Genomic DNA, 12,290 nt, shown 5'->3' with positions numbered 1-12,290 from the left:
GTGGGGCTGTACCTGGCGTGTTGAAGGAGCAGGAAGTGTGTCAGGGTGAATGGAGCTGGGTAAGCAGAATGAGAGTGAGGAAGTGAAGTTAGAGCAGTGACTGGAAGCCCAGGGCAGGGCCTTGGGAGGCTAGGCAAGCACCCTGCATTTCATCCTTCATGGCAGGAAGCCTCTGGAGGGTCAAGATGAAATGACTTATCACAGCATTTCCTCTTAAAAGGGTTGCTTTGCCTGCTGGGTAGAGAATTCCTGGGAGAGGAATAGGAAGCACAGGCAAGAGTGGAAGCAGAGACTGTTCTGGAAAATGTGAGAGACACTGGGGCCTGGCCTAGGGCTGTGGCCTCAGTGGGGTGACTCTGCCCCCCAGGGACATTAGGCAGTGTCAGGAGACATGTTTGGTTGTCACAACTGGGGTGTGGTGCTGCTGGCATCCTGTGGGTCGAGGCTAGGATGCTGCCCTTACAGCAAAGAATGATCTGGCCCTAAGAGTCCTTAGTGCACAGCTGAGAAACCCTGGCCTGGAGGGTCAGCAGGCAGGCAGTAAGCAGTGGTCTGGTGCTGTGTAACTGTTCACTCGAAGTTCGGAAAGGGCAAGTTGGACAAAGAAGATTCAAAAGTGGCCAGAGCCTGTTGATGAGAGCTCTAGCACCAAGAGTAAGCACTAACCGACTTCCAGCTGTTGTGTTTATTGTCATAATTACTAATATCCAATTTTGTGGGATTGTCAAGCCATTTTTATTGCCTCTGATTTTGCCTGGTGCGAAGGAATAAATATTGGCTGATGTACAATTTGTGGCTTGTCAGTCACTGGTTTATCCATGCTGCTCTTAATGCATATAACCATATCATAGATATTTTAAAGTTGCATCATGGCCCTATTTTTAATTTCCTACTTAATGGAACTTTGTATTTTCAGCAGATTTATCATAATACTTATTTCCCAGTTAATAATTATTTTTATAATTTTAAAGTCTAATTCCAAAATGTGGCCAGCAATGAATCTGGTTTTATTAACAATTTTTCTCTTGATTTTAGGTAGAATACTTTCCATTGTGGATGAGACACTGAGAAAGTCTGGATTCTGTTATCTTCCTGTGAGGAGTATTTAGCTCTGTTCTTGTAGATGGTTTAATTGATTGAGGTCTCTTAGCTGTAGGACTGGCCTCCTTTGATTTTGCTCCTAGTTCTGGGGTGAGACTCTGAATCCTGGACCATGGTTGTAACTGAGGCACCACCCCACAGGGTGTCAGTGGAAAGCCCCAGGTGTTGATAGCCCCCTAACGTGGCACTGGCTGTCCCCATCTGCATGCATGTCTGCTAGTGAGCAACTGTGGAAACCTCTGCCCATTGTGTTCAGCACTTCAGCTCTGGTGTCCCCGGGGCTCCTCGGGGTCTGGGCCCATGCCTGTGCAGTGCCGGGCTCAGCCCAGGGTCCTAGGAAAGCTTGCTCGCAGAGTTTGACTCCTCCTTTCTAAGACTTCCCCTGAAACTCCTGGCAGCCTGGGGTTCTGATCTCCTTTCCGTTGAGCAGTGTCCCCGGCGCTGTGTGAATTGGGGAGCACGCCTGGGAAAAGCTGGTTAAGGCAGACCTTGTTATTCTTCTTTTAAGGGTCATGGCTTCCCTTTCTGCCTGTATTTGTTTGCTCTTTGGTGCTTTCAAGTGGTTGTTTTTTATATTTTGTCCAGAGCTTATTGTTGTTATTGACGAAAGGATTAGTCTGGCATAGACTATCATTATGGGAAGGCAGAGGTCCAGTCAGTAAGTGCGTTACAGAGAGAAAGATGACAGAGCAGCCCTGTTTGCATAGGCCTCAGAATTGGACTGGAAAATGTGTTTCCTGTAGACCATTTCTATCCACGGAGAGATCCTGATTCACATGGAGCCGCTGTCAGAGCTGCATGTGGGCTGGTTCGGCGGTTGCGGTGATGCGCGGGAGCGTACGGGCCGAGTTCTCCGCCAGAGGAGTAAACAGAAGGATTTGTCTGGAGGAACTGACTGGCCCGGTGGAGCAGCTGGTCAGCCCAGCCGTTTGTGCCGGTGGGAGGGGCCTCTGTCTGTGTAGGGCAAACACAGCCCTCATTTATGTTTCTTCTGCTCCGTGAATAGAGAGCACCGACCGGCTCAGCCACAGCCAGGAAGATAACTTCCTCTGCTGGCTGAGCGAGGCGTTGCTCCCCGAGGCCATGAGCCTGGCGGGGCAGGGTGCACAGAGTCCCCTCTTCCCCTACCCCCACCCTCCCCCCGCTGGAGGGCTACGTGTTGGGAGCCAGTGGCCCACCAGACGCCATCTTCACGGCCTTGTCTGTCGTCTTCCAGCCTCTGGGTCTCTCTCTGTCTCCTTGTCTTTCTCCCCCACCTCCACCCACCCACCGTACACGTCTCACTCCGTGTGTCCTGAATGTGGCCGGTTCCTTGTACTCGTCCCCTCCCTTGAGCCCACTGGTATTCGCTGACCTTCCTCCACTTCTCACATCCACTAGTGATACTAAAATGCATTTTGTGGGTGTATTTGCTGTGTGCCTGATGCTGTTTTTATGGAGGGCATTATTTGTTCTTAATTTTTAAAGCCGATGAATTAAATGTTTTACACTTCTCCTGCGACTGATACTAAGTTGCCTCTTCACTCCATGCTACCATTGATTCTGTCCTGCTGCGTGGCAATAGCCCTGACAGGAAGAAAGAGATGGTCCGAGACCTCTTGTTGGTGCGTACAAATTAGGTGAAGCCTGGACAGTCCCACCCTAGCTCTCCAGGATGGCTCTGCAGTGAAGATTAAGTCTCGCAGCTCTGACTCCTATGATTTTATGATAATTAAAATGATATAATTGAATTCACTTTTGTCTTCTCTCACGAATTTCTTTTGTGTACCTGGGGGTGGTTCGCTGATTCTTCTATCACTCTCCCCAGCTTACTTGCCTAAGAAGGAAAAATAGAAAAGTGGAGCCTGTTCATCATCTAGGTGGAACCTTCCTGTCCTGTGGAATCTTGTGCGCACATGCCCCCAGCCCCTGCCACAGTGGGGGCTCTGCCCCGCCATCCCGTAGACTTGTTTCTCTCCTTCCACTGAAGACCTGTGGTTGCAGCTCGGTGTTCCTGCCCCTTTGAGAGGCTGCAGGGAGATTTTCTTCATAAACCTAAAAGCTGACAGAATTAAGAAAAACAGGGTTTACTTTTTCACCGTGGCAATCCCCATCCTCACCTTTCTCTCTTTGCTTTTTCTGTGGGACTGTTGCACTCTCTTGTTAAATATCCTATTGCTGTGATTCACTTTCTTTTCTTTCTCTGCAGGTTTTGCATGCAGAAATGCGTTAGTCTGGTGCCTGGAGTCACACTGGATTTGATAGAAAAGTAAGTCAGATTTTTAAACTATTGTGGCTTCTGGTGTGAGGGGAGTCTCCTTTTTTCACTCTTGGTTCTCAGAAGTACTTCCTGTCCGCACAGGTTGTTTCCCTTTCATGTGGGTGTGTTCTTTTGTTCTCTGATTAAGGCCATGTTTGTGATTGTTACATAGAACACAGCTAAATTTGGGGCCATATTAAAATGAAAAGAATAAAAGCTGAATCCTTTTGAACATTTAAAAATACTTCCAACACTGAGCCAAAGTAAAAACATATCGTTACACATACAGACCAATCACTTCACATACAGGTCACTGCCATGCAGATCCATCACTCTGCACATAGAGATCATCACTCTGCTCCCCAGCTGCAAACGTCAGATCACAGCTTAGCATCTTCCCGATGTTCTTCAATGTTCCCTTTCACGTTCTGCAACCTTCCATCCCCCCACCCCCAGTTTTACATTCTATCTCAGGGCAGATGCAGTGGTCCCTGCAGGAGGGGTCCTTCATGATGTGCTGCGGTTGCTCGGCCTCTGCTTGTCCTCCCAGGTCACAGGGCTGGCTTTTCTGCTCCTGTCGTGAGCCTCTTTGGGTCAGTACACCATCTCACAGCTCTAAACTTGACCTGCATTTTTTATTTGTTTGCGTGTTCATTTCATTCATCCTGATTCACCTAGGTAGTTCCTAATGCTTCTGTTCCAAACCCCGTTTCTTCTAGAATTAACATGCAAATTGTTTCCAAAGTCTTGATATACAAAATCTTGTGCTAAAACAGCTAAAGCCTGATTTTAATTACATTAGGTAGGAAAAGCAAATCTTCTAGTTTTCTCTCCTGGAAAACAACTTGCCTGTGTGTCAGGGGAAATACACAAAAATATTATGCCTGAACACCCACTGTAAGGGCACAGTTCACTCAGTCATGTGCATTCTCACGGGCAAATACAGAGAATGTGGTGGCTACCCTTGAACTGACAGGGAGTGGCCTGTTGGGCATGTTGTTAAAGACCAACACCCATGGTGGGCTGCCGAGCACATGTTTGAAACCGTGCATAACTGTGTGTGTGTGTGTGTGTGTGTGTGTGTGTGTGTGTGTGTGTGTGTGTGTGTGTACCTATCAACAAGGCATGAAATGAAATAGTTACACTTCACTCTGGGTAGGAAAGTGGAATTTGGAGCAAGAAGCAGGGAGGAGCAGTGTTAGGGACTGATTTTTTTCCATCTTGTTTAATTTTTTTTAATAAGAATATAGACATGGAAAACATAGGTACAAATAAATTTAAAAGAAAGAATCAACAAAATACAATTAGGATACCTGCAAACGGTTCAAGTATAATTTCTTCCATTAAATTTTGGATAAACGTTTAAGGAAATCATGTGACTGGTCACTGCATCTGTTTGCTTCAAGATGCTTTTGTCCACAAGCAAAATGGGATATTGTGACAAGAAAGAATTAGTGTAACATTGATCAGTGCCAGCAGGACAAATGGGAAGACCTGGTGGTCCCCTCTGCTCAGAGTGGGTCTTGGTTACCACTGCCCAGCCCACAGCTGATTCTTGGTTACCATTGACCAGCCCACATCTGGGTCTTGGTTACCACTGACCCACAGTTGAGGAGACTTTGAAGCCATTGCTGGAAAGGCAGTGCTGGCTGAGGCAGGGCCAGAGGATGCGCTGATAGATTGGCACTGCAGGCTGGGTGGGAAGCAGCGGGAACTTGAGGTCGGGATTGGGACCAGCAGCGGAGCTGTGTTCGGGGAGCTGGTTGTGCTAGCTCGGTCAGAGCAGGGACCGTAGACTTCAGTGTGTCACATTCGCAAGGGTCAGGGAGGGCGGAGGTCTGGCTCTCCGTGTGCCCCCACCCAACCCCCATATGTAGTGTAAGGCACACCGGTGACTCTTGCTCCTATTCGAAACTGTGCTGCTCTGGGCATGTGCAGCTGCTGGTTTTCTCCAAATCCGAGTGCTGGTGCAATCTGGTGTCAGGTGGTGGGGAGAACGTGTTGCAGCCTCGTGTCCCCAGTCCTGTCTGTGCTGGGCAGCCCGGTGCACCAAGGGTCACTGCAGTCGGGAAGCAGAGGGCCAGGTGGCCAGGCGCTGAGTGCTTTTTTAACTGGGCTCCACGATTGCCTTGTCCTGGTCACGCTCGCACAGCTCTCTTCTAGAGACAGAAGGCTCAACACCCTGCCACTCAGGGGAGCTGCTCCTCCCCGTTCTAAGCCAGCTTCACCTCCAAGGTGGGCTGAAACCAAGAAAACCATTTACAAGTGCTGGACAAACAAGGCAACCATCGAGAGACATCACACGGAGAGAAGTTAGAAAATAAGAAAATGCTAGATCTGCCTGGTTATCCGGCCTGTTTGGTTCAATTCCCTGATGAGATTTCAGAGTTTGGAAGCCATCCCGTCAGAGTTCGTTCACCAGCACTGCTGTGCTGTGTCTGTGGGTCTTTACTTCTCTCCATTTCTGAGTGACAGAGCCTCTGTTACCTGTACCACAGATCTCCATAGACATGTAATTCTCAAATAAACCGTTATCCATTAAAACTTCAATAAAGTTACATTCTTTCCTAGCGAGGTGACATCTGGTGACCAGTTCAGACGGTTCTTGTTCTGTTTAAATATTTTGTGAGCAGGGCTGGGTTGTCTCCCTCTCCCACTGGGTGGGGCAGCTTGAAGCATGAACGCAGCCCAGACCCTGTCTCACATGCTGGGTGGTGTACCCTCCTGGTCACTCAGCATGGTTGTGACCGTCCCTGACTGTGCTGTGCTCGTATGGTGCAGGTGGGCCCAGACAAACAGTGTCACGTGTTCCGAGTTCTCCAGACTAAAAAGAGCTGTTAAAAATCACATAACTTAAAAATATATTTTTTTAGGTTATTTAGTTAAACCCTGTGATATTACTGAAGAGGAACCTGGCTTTGGTTTGGTTCAGCTTCCTCGGTGACATTTCCCGCCTGGCGGTGTCAGGCCCGCCTGGCGGCCAGGTCTCTGGACGTCTCTCTGTGGTCTTTCCCATACACAGGCCCTCCCTTTTCCAGACTTTGGTGTCTAGACAGCCAGCTCCTATCCTGTCACTTTCTCAGACTTACAGTGTGCACAGCAACTTGACACCCTAGGCCTGATCCACAAAAGAAAAGAATTGGCAAATTGGACTTCATCAAAATTTAAACTGTTTACTCTGTAAGACACTGCTAAGAGAGAGAAAAGATAAGCTACAAACTTGGGGAAAATATTTGCAAATCACATACCTGACAAAGGACTTGTATCCAGAATATATGAAGATATCTCAAAACTCAAAATTAAGGGGGAAAAAAACAACAAAAAAAACCAAATTTTAAAATGGACGAGAGACACTTTACCAAAGAGGATTTAAGGTTGGCCAATAAGCACATGAGAAGATGTTCAAAATCATTAACTGTCAGGGAAATGTAAATTAAAACCACAGCAAGACACCATTGCACACCTATTAGAATGACTGAAACAAAAAAAGGCTGGCGGTACCGAGTGCGGTGAGAACTGGGATGGCAGGACTCCCGCACGTTGCTGTGCAAAGGCAGAGCGGTGCAGCCACCCTGGAGAAGTGCGTGGCTTCTTGTCACTTTAAACATACCTTACCGGGCTTCCCTGGTGGCGCAGTGGTTGAGAGTCCGCCTGCCGATGCAGGGGACACGGGTTCATGCCCCGGTCCGGGAAGATCCCACATGCCGCGGAGCGGCTAGGCCCGTGAGCCATGGCCGCTGAGCCTGCGCGTCCAGAGCCTGTGCTCCGCAACGGGAGAGGCCACAGCAGTGAGAGGCCCACGTACCGCAAAAACAAAACAAAGCAAAACAAAAAACATACCTTACCATATGTCCCCGCAGTCCCAGTCCCAGGGTTTTACCCTAGAGGAGTGAAGACTTAGATTCATACAAAGTCCTGTACAAGCATGTTTATAGTAGCTTTGTTCATCACCATCCAAACCTAGGAACAACCAGAATGTCCTGGGGGTGAATGGATAAACAGGCTGTGGTGCATCTGTACAGAGGAGCACCACCTCCAGGGGGAAGGGAGGCCCCTGGGTCCACAGCCACGAAGGGTCCCAGAGGTCCTTCATGGAGTGAAAGGTGACACAGATCTGGTTCTATTCATGTGGCATTCAGGAAGAGACAGAACTGCAGGGTCAGAGAACAGGACTATAGAGAGAGGCTATGAAAGTGATAGAATGTTCACTATCCTGAGTGTGGTGCTGGTTCCACAAACCTACACATGCTAAAATCATAGCGCCGCATACCCCAAACCAATGAACTATACGACAACTTCAAAAATAGGATTAATATAGAATGTGGGGGAAATAAGATACCCTGTAAGAGATACAGGTCAGAATGACTAAAGGAAGTCATAGCAGAAACACCTGAACCGGGGAAGCGGGGACCAGAGGAAATGGAGAACAGAATTTGAGAGGGGAGTGGCCTTTCTACCATGAAATGTGCTCCATTGTTTCTTGGGGAGAAACCTTTATTCTTACTACTTAAACTGGCTAATGAGGATTGAAATATAGAAGCAAATACCCTTATATAATAAGATTTTAGTATTTTTCATCAAGCACAATTTTCCTAAATCAGGACTTCAGAGTTTGCAGCCACCAGTGTTCCTGGAAACACCCAGTGTTGACCCCTCAGGGGTCAAGACCCCAGGGCTAAGTGACTTTCTCAGCTGGTGAGTCTACACTTTGGCCTATGAAGGTTGTTTCACAGGGTCCTCTTTTCTCCATCTCCCCATCTCCTGTGCCAGGTGATACTACAACGCTGGTGAAATGCTAAAAGACTGGGAGTCTGTGTGTTTTAATTTAAAAAGAAAAATATCATTAATAGCATCCTGAGTGGGAATGGAGGCGAGGAAGGGGATGTGGTGGAAAGACTGCAGATGGACAGACGTGGCTGGGGTCCTGGCCTCACCCTCAGGAGTCACACTCGCTGGGCACACCCCTGTCACCCCCACATCTGTCCCTGTCATACAGGTCGGACTGAGGAGCATGTGGTACTGTCGGCTCTGTGGGCGTCAACCCACAAACACTTCTGTTGTTTTACCACTTTCCGCCGAGCTGCAGTGGGGATAATGGTTAATACTACTTTGCATTTCTGAAGCCATTCGGATTTCTGATAAAGACTGAAGGGGGAAAGTGTCTTTCATACACCGGCCCTGTCCACCATCAGGTGAATGCTGCCACACAACTTTTGGAAGATTGTGTACCCAAAGTCCAGCTAGCTATGCAATTTAAAAAGAAATCATTCCCGGGGCTTCCCTGGTGGCACAGTGGTTGAGAATCTGCCTGCTAATGCAGGGGACTTGGGTTCGAGCCCTGGCCTGGGAAGATCCCACATGCCGCGGAGCAACTAGGCCCGTGAGTCACAACTACTGAGCCTGCGCGCCTGGAGCCTGTGCTCTGCAGCAAGAGAGGCCGCGATAGTGAGAGGCCCGCGCACCACGATGAAGAGTGGCCCCCGCTTGCCGCGGCTGGAGAAAGCCCTCGCACAGAAACGAAGACCCAACACAGCAAAAATAAATTAATAAACTCCTACCCCCAACATCTTCTTTAAAAAAAAAAAAGAGACATCATTCCCATTCCAGAGGGGTTTGCATTTTAGAAGAGCGTGTTGTCCAGATTAGTTGGGACAGGCTACAAGCATCCAGAATGAACCACACTTTTCCCCCCAGATGGAGCTTCATTTGGGTGGGTTTGTGATGGTGGTGACAAAAAGAGAGTAAGAAGAAGACATTTTAGAAACCTCGAGTTTTTATTGTGAATAACTTTTCAAGGTACATTGATTTGGGCCTGAGTCATCGTTCTCTGAATACAACTTAGCAAAAGTATAGTTCAGTTGAGATGCACACACATTATCGTTTTCAGTTGGAGGTGCCACGTGGCTTGCTCCCCTCGTAGCCTGGCCAAGTTTAGAGTGAATGTGTGGGGTTGAATTATGTTTATTTTTTATGCCAGGACAAACTCCAAACTTTAGTTATATGGCGCTAGTAGAAATCCAGATGTGCAGCTCCTTAAGATACCCAGCCACTAGAACGTGAGATCTATTTCTGAGTAGATACAAGTTCTTAATTTCTGTAGCTTACTTGAGAGACTTGTCCATTTAAAATGCTATTCTGTTTTTTTAATTTTTAGATTTTTTCCCCAACTGTGCTTACAGTCTGTAAGAAGAAAAAATTTCAAGAAGCAGATGTGATTTTGCAGTTACAAGGCTAGAGAGAAATGCAGCACGTCTGTGTTCAGTAGGGTCTTCCAGGCTGCTGAGGTTTCTGTATTCAGAGAACATTCCTGGGGACAGTGTCTCATTATTTTTCACCTATTTTATCATCATTTTCTGGAGATTTCTGGTCAACATATGCAGCTCTTGGATATAGCGATCTCTTGGCATCCACCTCTCTGGGGCTGTGTTTGGTCTCCACTCGCTGCGCTGGGGCTGCTTGGGGTTCCGTCAGGGTCATAACTCGGCGTGATGTTTACCTGCACGTTGGTGAAGCAGGTCCACTCGGGAACTGTCTTGTGAGGTGATTCCTTACTTATGAATCCTTGCCATGCTGAGTGCCTGAACTGCTGCTCTGGGCCAGGCTGTCCAGGCTGATTTACCCTTTTCCTCCGTCTTGTCGGCAGTCCTCTCCTTGGATGGCGATTCTCACCATATCAAGTGCCCTTTGTCCACTGGATGCCCCTCCTCTGCACAAGCCAGCCCGCCTTTGGGACGTGGCTGTGACTCACCAGAAGAGGTGCAGGGAGTGTTCAGCGGAGAATCGTGGATGCTTCTCCCAGGGAGGTTCACCCCACCCTCTTGGCAGCGTGACTGAGCAAGCTGAGCCTTCAGGGGGCAAAGTGAGACCTTCACATGGGCTTCCAGTGCAGCTCGTTTGTGGGTCCAGGTTAACTGGCAGGATAACTTGTGCTTACTTACAATTATAGGACCAAACAGAAATTGGCTTTTTTGCTCAATCCCTTGGTCCCATTTCATTTATTCTTCAGCAGTTCTTTATTCCTAACAAAATCCTAAGCACTGTCGATTGGTGGGGGAGAGGAAGAAACTCTATCAGCAAGGAAGCACCTAAGAAAGTATTCCTGCATGGAAAGTATCCGTGTGTGGATGGCGTGGGCTGTGTGGATGGTGTGGATAAACCCATGTCAGGGAGCTCCTGGAGACATATCAACAGCGATGATGGGGCTTCCACTGACATGTTGCTGGTTTCACGAGCATTTTTTTTTTTTTTTCGGTACGCGGGCCTCTCACTGCTGTGGTCTCTCCCGTTGCGGAGCACAGGCTCCGGACGCGCAGGCTCAGCGGCCATGGCTCATGGGCCTAGCCGCTCCGCGGCATGTGGGATCTTCCCGGACCGGGGCACGAACCCGTGTCCCCTGCATCAGCAGGCGGACTCTCAACCACTGCGCCACCAGGGAAGCCCTCACGAGCGTTTTAAGGCATTTTGCATCCAGTGTGACTCTGGTTTCAGCTCACCACATGGAAAATCTTAAACTTGAGAACCTCTCCGTCACCCCTAAGTGTGAAGGTGTCCCTGATCACCCTACCACCTGACTGGGGTGACAAGTCACAATACAGAGATGAAACAAAACAGGAAGGGCACTGGCCTGTGTTGTTGGGTTTTGTTTCCTTCAAGTTTAATGACCTGCAGAAAATAAGAATAATGTCTATCCGGTCCTCTGCCCACCCCTTCCCTTCCCGGGTGCCTGCTCTGCATGTGTGAAGGATGGTCCTGGCACAGCCTGGCGAGTGGCCATGCCGAGGCCTGTCGTGTGTGGACCGGGATGGCAGGCACGTGACCCGAGCTGCCACTTCTTCCCCTGTGTGTGGCTCTGTGCACACCCAGGTTTCCAGGGCCACAGCTTGTTAGGACCGGCGCCGGCTCTTAATGTCAGCGTGAGCTGGTGAGGGAAACCTGCCCTGCACGCTGCATGGCAGGCGACCCCATCCAAGGAGCGCCCGAGAACCTCGGGGTCGGGAGCGTCAGGCATGGGGACTTGAGGGTGGCGCCAGGCTTCACCTGCGTGACCTGCCTTTCCAGCCATCTTCCAGCACCTTCCCTTACTCCCAGTAGACAGTCAGAAATGCAGCCCGATCCTGTCGTCGCCCTCCTCTTTGCCATCACTGGAGAAATTGATTGAAAAGTTTCACACTTCAGATTCGCTGCATGGTAATTCTTTGATAAATGTGGTTTGTTTCAAACAGCTGCCTCTGTGCAGCAGCTCAGCATAAGGTTCCGCAGGGTATCAAGGATTAACCCCTTCCCAGTCTCGGCCACCTTTGTCAGATGTGCAAAATGTGTTGTTTAGAGTCTCAGCACAAGATCAAAGAGAATACATGGGCGGCGTGTGTGTTGTAATTATTTAGCAATCTTTAAAGCTAGGCAAGGAATTTGTTTTCTAATTAAGCTGCTGTGTCTAGAAGTAAATTATAGTGAACCTTCTCTGAGAAATCTCCCGATTTCTAATTATCTAAGCGAACCCAGCAGCCTGATAAATAGGCATGTTGCCACTGCGGTACATATTTATATTCTGACAATATTCTGAATCCTTTGAGAGACTGGCAATAAGATCCATGCTTGGAAATTAAGGGACATTTTTCAGCCCTGAAACAAAGTAATGAAACGCTTAAACCGTGCTAGAAATATTAGGATACTCAGAAAGGTCCCGGGAATCAGAAAGACGTGGAAGCTATTCCATGAGGCTGTTAGGTGGTATTCTGATCACTGGAGGTGCAGAGCGCACCAAAAAATTATTCATAATTAACATCTATTGTGTAAACAGCATATTTTAAATAACTAACAATCCACTGTCTTGAATAAAGTGAATTGCTGTGTCCTGCTTCCTCAGAACCTTGAATAGCAGTTTAGCCCCTGTTTAGTCCAGGAGCAGTGGCTGAAGCTGAGCCTGGATTTGGAGCTTGATTTTCGGTTG

At 48.4% G+C, this 12,290-nt stretch overlaps 1 protein-coding gene across 6 annotated transcripts in view; it reads left to right on the top strand.

The window, feature by feature from the left end:
• Positions 1 to 12,290, top strand: part of RPTOR (regulatory associated protein of MTOR complex 1) — a 342,781-nt gene that overhangs the window by 210,299 nt on the left and 120,192 nt on the right. For all 6 annotated transcript variants that reach the window (XM_067715878.1, XM_067715876.1, XM_067715877.1 and 3 more), the window contains exon 7: positions 3,290 to 3,349. In XM_067715878.1, the coding sequence (XP_067571979.1) occupies positions 3,290 to 3,349 (60 nt within the window). The remainder of the gene's footprint in view (positions 1 to 3,289; positions 3,350 to 12,290) is intronic.

The sequence above is a fragment of the Pseudorca crassidens genome, chromosome 19 (assembly GCF_039906515.1).
Source record: "Pseudorca crassidens isolate mPseCra1 chromosome 19, mPseCra1.hap1, whole genome shotgun sequence".
In the NCBI taxonomy this organism is placed as follows: Eukaryota; Metazoa; Chordata; class Mammalia; order Artiodactyla; family Delphinidae; genus Pseudorca; species Pseudorca crassidens.
This window is presented reverse-complemented; position numbering and strand designations above follow the sequence as displayed.